At 53.9% G+C, this 8,070-nt stretch overlaps 1 protein-coding gene across 11 annotated transcripts in view; it reads left to right on the top strand.

Annotated features, from left to right (window-relative positions):
- PAX8 (paired box 8) overlaps positions 1–6,687 on the top strand; it is a 57,395-nt gene extending 50,708 nt beyond the window's left edge. For 9 of the 11 annotated variants that reach the window (XM_059405635.1, XM_059405634.1, XM_059405640.1 and 6 more), the window contains 2 exons: positions 3,883–3,969; positions 5,458–6,687. In XM_059405635.1, coding sequence (XP_059261618.1) covers positions 3,883–3,969; positions 5,458–5,534 — 164 coding nt within the window. In that variant the 3' untranslated portion in view covers positions 5,535–6,687. The remainder of the gene's footprint in view (positions 1–3,882; positions 3,970–5,457) is intronic. The other 2 variants (XM_059405637.1, XM_059405636.1) reach the window with 1 other exon arrangement.
- Positions 6,688–8,070: the final 1,383 nt, after the last annotated feature.

Raw genomic sequence — 8,070 nt, 5'->3', positions numbered from 1 at the left:
TCCATCCATCCATCCATCCATCCATCCATATATCCTTCCATCCATCCATCCATCCATCCATCCATATATCCTTCCATCCATCCATCCCTTCATCTATCCATCTTCCTGCCATCCATCCTCCATTACCCAGCCTTTCAACCATTCTTGCATCCTTCCATTCATTCACCACCTTTTCACCTAACAAATGTCGGTTGAATGTCTGTGGCATAGGATGCTGGGGGGTTATAGCAGTGAACAAGGCAGGTCCCTCTATTCATGGAGCTTAGGACCTAATAGTGGAGGGAAAAGTACAGTAAACAAGTCAATGAATGAATAAAGAAGATAATTTCAGATAGTGATTAAGTGCCGTGAAGATAATAAAGTAGAATGATGTCACAAAGAGCCACAGGGAGAGGAGATCACTACTTTAGATTTGGTGAACAGGGGAGACCTCTCTGAGAAGGTGTTCAAAGTGGTCAGCCAAGTGATGAACTGGAGCAGGCCATCCCCAGCCCAAAAGAACAGCAAGTGCAAAGGCCCTGAGGCAAGAACCAGTTTAGCATGATCACACATGGAAAGGGGGTGAGTATATCTAAGAACAGCAAGTGAATGGGGAAAGCATTACAAAAGGAGGGGATTTGGGGAGTGGCTGGGTCAAATTTTAAGACTACTTGGGCTTCTAGGAAAACAGAGAGTAGCTAGTCAGAAGCAGAAACACAGAGACCAGTTAGGGGAGGGACAATTGCAATAGTTCACTCAAGACATGACCATGGGCGCCTGGGTGGCTCAATAGATTAAGAATCTGCCTTCAGTTCAGGTCATGATCCCAGGGTCCAGGGATCATGTCCCGCATGGGGCACCCTGCTCAGCAGGGAGTGGCTTCTGCCTCTCTCTCTGCCCTTGTTCATGCTTTCTCTCTCTCTCTCTCTCTCAAATAAATAAATAAAATCTTAAAAAAAAAAAAAAAAGACAGATGGGGCTTGGGCTGGGGAGGTAGCAATGAAGGAGGAGAAAAGAGACACTGAGGCTATGTTAGTGGGATAGCCAACAATACTTACTGGTGATTTGGCTGTAGGGGTTCCAAAACAGAGGCTACAAGGATGACTTCTAGGCTTGGGGCTTGGGAAAATGCATGACTGGTGGTGGTGGCAAGTAAAAATGTGGGAGACCAAGAGAGAAGGAGGTAGAGCGTGTGGCACGTGGAAATTAAGAGTTCTATAGGCCCCAAGAGAATTGAGACACCTCCAAATACCCAGTTTAATAAGGCAGTAGCACTGATATATGTCTCAAGTCAGGAAAGAATTCTGGCTAGGGCATAAATTTCAGCCATCGTACTGAGCTGTTATTTAATACCAAGGGATTAGACAAGATCACTAGAAAGAGAATGTGGATGGAAAATCACAGAAGGCTCACAAACCAGGCCTTCAGCATTTAGAGCTCAAGGAGAGAAGAAACCAGCAAAGAGAGTGAGTGGGGTAGGACAGTGGATCCGGCAGCAGAGGCATCACAAAACCCAAAGGCGTTAGAAGGAGCGATGACCTGAATCACGGTCAGCTAGGAGGTCGGAGGAGGGGATAGGGAGGGGATAGGGGAGTGACCATTGCAATGATTGGCGTGGAAGTTGTGGGATTTCGGGGATCAGCACTCCCGTCGGGAATAAGAGGTAAGGGCAGAAACCAGGAAGGAAGCACAGAAAGGGGCTGGTAGCCAGAGTTGGGGCAGAAAAAAACAATGCAGAATATGGCAGAGCATGTTTGCTGGGTGGAGGAAGTGGTAATTAGGAAGGAGAGATTGACAGAGCAGAAAAGAAGGGACAGATTGTAGGGCCAAGACCTTGGAAGGGTGAGTGGGTTGGGATGCAGAGTAAAGTGGACAGGGGATAGCCCTGAGGTAGAGCGAGGCCTTTCGTGGGTGTAGGGGCCTTTCATCCATGTGGCTGGGGCAGGTGGACGGATCTGGTGGCGGGGAGAAGCTGCTCCCAGGCATGTACCCCCTCCTGTGCCCCCAGCCCTACACCAGCCTCCGTATAACCAAAGCATATAGGTACTTGGTGAATATGTGTTTAGTAAGTAAGTGTGTGAGTGAGTGAAATGCATGGGTAAGTGACAAAATGAGAGAGGAAGCAATGTGTATTTTCCACCAATGTCTTCCTCGTGCTTCTGAGCCAGCAGTGTTTGGCACCGGGTGGAAGAAAAGGCACTGGGCCCCTGGCTTCCCACTAGGGTGCTCTGATACCAGGCTGTTCTGGGGTCCACCAGCAATAAATGGGGAACAGTTAGCATTGTGGGACACAAGGAAGACCCCTGGAGTAGGAGCGAGGGGCTGGGATTCTAGTGCAGGCTCTAACTGAACACGGGACCTGGGGTAAATGTCTCTCCCTCTCTGGGGAGCGGTTTCTTCATTCGTGATCCTCTGTTGAGCTTTATTCTAGCACCTGCTTAATGGGAAAATAATCAAAGTTAGCATGTTTTGAGAGCTTTTTATATAGCAAGTGTGGGGCTCACCATTTAATGAATATTATCTAATTTAATCGTCCCTAAACCCCACGAGACAGGGACAATAATTCACCCCATGTTACAGATGAGGAAATCAAGGCTCCGAGAGGAGACGTAACTGGCCAGAGTACGCAGCTGAGGAGTGGAGAGCAAAAATTTGACTCCAGGCAGGCCAGCTGTGGATCTGGTGGTGGGGAGCTGGAGCTGAAAAGCTTGCACTTTCAAGCTTCCCTTCCAGAGTCTGTGAAAGAGACGGGAAGCCACAGAAGGTCCTCAGACCCCAACAGCAGATGAGGTTTTGAAAGGCCGTGCGGACTGACGGGATGGCGGGGTTGGCAGGAACCTGGCTTTGTCTCGGCTCAGAAGCACGTAAAGGAATTATCTGGAATTCAGAGTTAGAGCCCTAAGGTCAAGTTCTGCTCTGCTATTTGCCGCCAACGCCAACGTGGGATTTGAGGCAAACTGCTTAATCCTGGGGCACTCCCAACATCTTCCCTTATAAATTGGCGGTATTGATGGGGGCTTGAGAGCTAGCTGGTGAGGATAAAGGGGATGAGTGAGTGGGAAAGCGTTTTGCAGTCTTTAAGCTCCCTGGGGAGTACGGATGGTACTGGAGAGGGCTGCTTGGGTCTGTTGCTGTCGTCTGCGATTTCTCTGGTCAGTCACTCCTTTGGTAAAGCCAAGAATCCACTCGCAGAAGGAGGTGATCTGATGAACTTTGTTTCAATTCATGCACTGAGTTTGCTTCAAGGGGCAGACTTGGAATGCGACAGGGACGTCCTCGGAGCAAGTCCCAGGACAGATTTCCCTACAGGGCGTTCCCTCCCTCTGCTCTTTCCTCTAATCCTCACTCGGGACCCCCTCCCCTCCCCGCCACCTCACCCCCGCCCCTAACAAACTCAGACCTAGGGAGGCTAACAAGTGTATGACCTGAGGATTCTTTCTGTGGCTGTTTCTGGCCCCTCTCACTCCCTAAGGCCCCTCCTGGAATGGCCTTCTGCCGGAGGTCCACGCAGCAGAAAAAGCGGCTACAACTTGGGCCCTAGAGTCCCAGTGCAGCTTCCAAACACCACTAAGCCCTGCAGCTGCGTGTGCTTCTGCAGGTCTCCAATCCTCAGCTTTTTTACCTGAAAAATGGGCCTTAAAATATCACGCCCCTCCTGGGGTAGCCAGGAGGACTGAGCTTGTCAGGGCAGTGCCTCTGGTACCTGGCAATAAAGGGCTCTGTCCAAAGTGATGCAGACTAGGGACCCCCAAAGGTGGGTCCTCTGAGCTCACCTTGTCCTGCCCCGGCTTCCCCTGTGCCCCAGGGCTCACCCAATGGCAGCCCTGCAGACCCTTCTCCCCACCCCCAAGCCTACGGTGGTGTGTCCACCTCACAGGCCTCTCACCTGTGTGCCTCCAACAGGAAGCGAATACTCTGGCAATGCCTACAGCCACACCCCGTACTCCTCCTACGGCGAGGCCTGGCGCTTCCCCAACTCCAGCTTGCTGAGTAAGTCCGCTCGGGGCCTCCCAGGCCCTCTGCTGCATGGGGTAGGGTGGGGGTACAAGGCTGGGCTGGGCCAAAAATCCGTCTGAAAGGCAGCCGGAGGCCCAGAGGAGATACAGGGTCTGGGGAGACAGGTGCTCTTGGCAGGCCAAGCGGGTGGAGGGAAGCCAGAGCCCCGGGTTGTCTGGAGGGAAAGCACAGAAGCGGGAGGCTTTCTTCTCCCTGTCATGCTCCCTCCTGCCGCCTGAGGCCATGTGTCCGGTGTAAGATTCGTAGCTCAGGCCTTGGGAGGGCAGGGGTGGACTCAAGAAAAGTCTCAGAGTGGACTTCCCGTCTTCCGGGGCTCAGAGTGCAGCCGCGTCCAGCCGCGGTGACTCTGAGACACGGGCGCCCAGCAGGATGCCAGCTGCCCTCTGGCCCCTGGGAGTGCGCTGTTGGCAAACGGAGGCCATCCTGCTGTACACATAAACCATCTCAATGTCGCACGGGGGCTCATGACTCCAGATCAAAACCCTCACACGGGATCCTTTGTTCACATTCCCAGTATCTGGCTTGAGAGGCAGATGCCCCCTTCCGTGGAAGGTCCAGAGAGTGAGCCGTGGGTTCCCCTTCACCCATCTCTTGACCCAGGGCCATGGGCTAGATACAGAAGCTTTTTAGGAAACCAGGCCCCATAAATGGAAACTCAAGGGATTCTGCTAGAGTCTCCCCGAACGATGACCTTGAGGGTCTCAGAGCAAACCTGAGCCCAGGAAAAGCGATGAGGCCAGTGTGGCCCACCCCATGGGCACTGTCATAGGCCTGGCAGGACCATCCATCTCCAAGTCTCCCTCTCCTGCCATGACCCCCTGGCATTCCAGAAGCGACCAGAAGGATGGCTCACCTGGGCTCTGTTTGCCAGATGGGTTCAACTCTAAGCCACCTTTCTGTTCGATTTTACCAGAAAGGATGAGGCTGCTGAGCTGGGCCAGGGGGCAGGGCACCTCCCTGCCAACCCCACCTGGGCTGCCTATCCTGCAGGTGGACAGTCTCCCCAGGGAGGCCCTCAAAGGCACATTTCCCCTGGGCACTCGGGATTCTAGTCCTTCTGGGTCCTAAGAGGAAGATTCTCTGACCTCTCACTGTTTGGGCAAGGGTTGGGACGGCCTCAGGAATCCCCCAGTGTGCTTGGTTCTTCGGGGTTCCAGATGTAACTGCTGCCAATTGCCCTTTCCCTGAGACGAGGGTGTTGAAGGTCAAGGCGATCCTGGGAGGAGGGGCAAGAAGCCACAGTTCTCATTCTGGCCAGAAACCCGAAGGTGAGGCCGGAGAAGGAGGAAATAGGGCCAGAGAGGAGTTAATCTTTGATGATCAGATAGGCCTAAGGAGTAGATGATTAACTTATGTTGTCTTCAAGGTTAGCAGATGCAGGAGAGACTGTGTGGTGCAATTTCCACTCTGACCAGCGGTGTGGTTGTTGTTGTTTTTTTTTTTTTTTTTAAACATGTCCAGGTTCCCCGTATTATTACAGTTCCACATCAAGGCCAAGTGCGCCACCCACCACCGCCACGGCCTTTGACCATCTGTAGTTGCTATGGGGACAGTGGGAGCAACTGAGCACCAGGAGGACTTGGCCTGGGACAGGCCTCAGAGAGTCACACAAAGGAATCTTTATTTATTACATGAAAAATAACCACAAGTCCAGCACTGTGGCGCACTCCCTGTGTGGTTGTTTTAATGAACCATGAAAGACAGGATAACTTTGGAGAAGGCGAAACTGTCCTCTAAGACTCCATAAGGAGGGGCAGGAGTCCCAGGGAAAGAGAGAAAGGTTCTGTTCCAAAAGAGAACGGAACGGAAAAAATGTGGAGAGAAGAAGGAACAGTCGAAGAGCTCGAGAGGGATGGCACAGGGGCCCACGATGGGCTTAGGACCCCACGATGGGCTTAGGACCCCACGGGGGCCCCCTGGCTCCTCCATCGACAGGCTCTCGGAGGTGCGGCCCACACCCCGCAGCCAGGCACCAATGCTCCCGTCACGGCCCCTCGGAGAGCTGCCTCCCACCTGCCCCACAGCTGAGGCTCCGGCTGTTCACCTTCTCCGCTCAGCTTGCTTGGCATTTCTGCACCTCCCTCCTGGCCAGGGCTGAGGGCTGGGTCAAAGCCGGAAGCTCCTCCTGATGGTCACCGGGACCTTCCTGCCGCCTGCCGCTGAGAACCTGTGAGCACGCCCCAGTTCTCCGGTGGATCACCCCCTCGCAGCCAGATCAGCCCACTCCAGCAGGAGACAACCATTCCCAAAGGCACCCCACCCCCAACCCTGGCTCCTGGGGAGTCACCTGCAGCCCTGGGGTAGAGCTAGGCCCAATTGCTGGGGGCCCGCTTCCCTTCCCCGACAGCCCCTGCCCTGCCAGGTGTGCCCCCTGCAGCCCCAGCCCACAGCAACTCAAGAGTCCCCGTGGCGACCCCCCAAGCCAGCATGGAGGTGCCCTCTCCGGCTTCCCTGCCCTGCAACCCTTGCCCCCGCCAAAGCCTGACTGTAAATACTATAAATGAAGCTCTGTTTGGGTCAAGCTTCCCTCATTCCACCCCCAGACTTTGGCCTCTCAGTGAATTGTCTCCCTGCCATGTTGGGCTTCTCTCCTTGATGCTTCTTTTCTTTTTCTTTTTTTTTTTTCTTTTTTTTTTTTTTTAAAGACAACCCATCATTACCACATAACTCAATAAACCATTACTCTTCGTCTCAGGCTTTGGGGTTGGCTGGGGAAGGAAGCAGCCTGGGTCTGGGCTTTCTCCGGAGAACTTCAGAGCCCCCATGGACCACGAGCTCACTGTGGGGTGGGGGGCGGGGAGCTGAAGGACCGTGGGCTGCCCAGAAGCCCTGACTTCGCATTCCCCCTCTCCCTCTGTTGCTAGACGTTGAACTCCGGGCAGTCCCATCTCCTCAACTTTGATTTCCACTGTGAGTGAACACCAGGACAAAATGAGCACATGGCACAGTGCCCGGGGCCAGTCTTAGACTTCCCACAAGTAGTCGCTCTCGTTATTCACAGGAAGCCAGAGAAAGCTGCAGGGAGGACTGGAGAAGGTTCTGGAAACACAATAACCTGGGGCCTACATAACAGCTCCCGTGCCTCCTGGAGCGGGAGAGGAGGAGGGGTGAAGACGTCTCCTGGGCAGTGCTGTGTGCCAGAGTCGGTGCGAAGGGCATCCAATAGATAAGTTGGGATTAGCTCCATTTTACATTTGAGGAAACTGAAGCTCAGACAAAATGAAATAACTTGCTCAAGGGGGAAATAGTGGGTTCAATCAAGTCCTCTTGGAAGGACTGGGTGATGGGAGGCCCTGGGTGTGCAGGGCCATGAGGAGCCGAGGGAGCCTGTGGGGACTTGCAGACAATCCCTGTCTGAGAAATGCAGGAGAACATGGGTCAACATAAAATGGTGGCTGTGAGGACTCTGCCCCCACCAGGACGCTTGGCCTGCAGGCACCTTCTCCATGTGGGGCGCAGCGGGAACAAGGGGCAACGCGCCCTGTTGAATGCTGACAGCAGGGCAGACAACTCAGGTTGAGTCAGATGAAGAGAGAACTCCTCAGCCACCATGGACTCCAAGACTAGGAGGGCTGAGGAAGAGACATATGGCTCTTACTATCCACCCCCTCCCCCGTCTCTTCCCTAAAGAGAAGCCGGGGATGCTCACCAAGGATGGCATGAGTGTAGAGCCGTGGGACCATCCCATAGAGAAAACCAGCCTCGTGTCTGAGAGGACCCGAATTGAGGCTCATTTTCCAGTAACAGCGCTTCCCTCTACAACAAGCTTAGCCACAGGCTCCTCATCATCTCAAACCTCTGAGTCCCTGAGTGCCCTAAGGCAGCCCCCCACCTGGTTCTGAGGAGCAACGAACCACCCGCCCCCATCCAAGATCACTTTGAGATATGCGGTGCCCCTGGCAGGCCTCCTCCAAACCCCAAACAGCAAAGGGACTTAGGCTGTGCTTTTGCTACGGGGTGACCATGGTTCAGACCTCCCCTTCCTTTCTCTGAGGTGCTCTGAGCATCCCTGGGCACTTTGCCTCAAGCAAGTGTTGGTGTGTGGTGAGTGGTGTGTGGTGTGGGCCAAGGGCA

The sequence above is a fragment of the Mustela nigripes genome, chromosome 7 (assembly GCF_022355385.1).
Source record: "Mustela nigripes isolate SB6536 chromosome 7, MUSNIG.SB6536, whole genome shotgun sequence".
Taxonomy (NCBI): domain Eukaryota; kingdom Metazoa; phylum Chordata; class Mammalia; order Carnivora; family Mustelidae; genus Mustela; species Mustela nigripes.
Note: the sequence above shows the minus strand (reverse complement) of the source record. Positions and strands in the feature narration are given on the sequence as shown.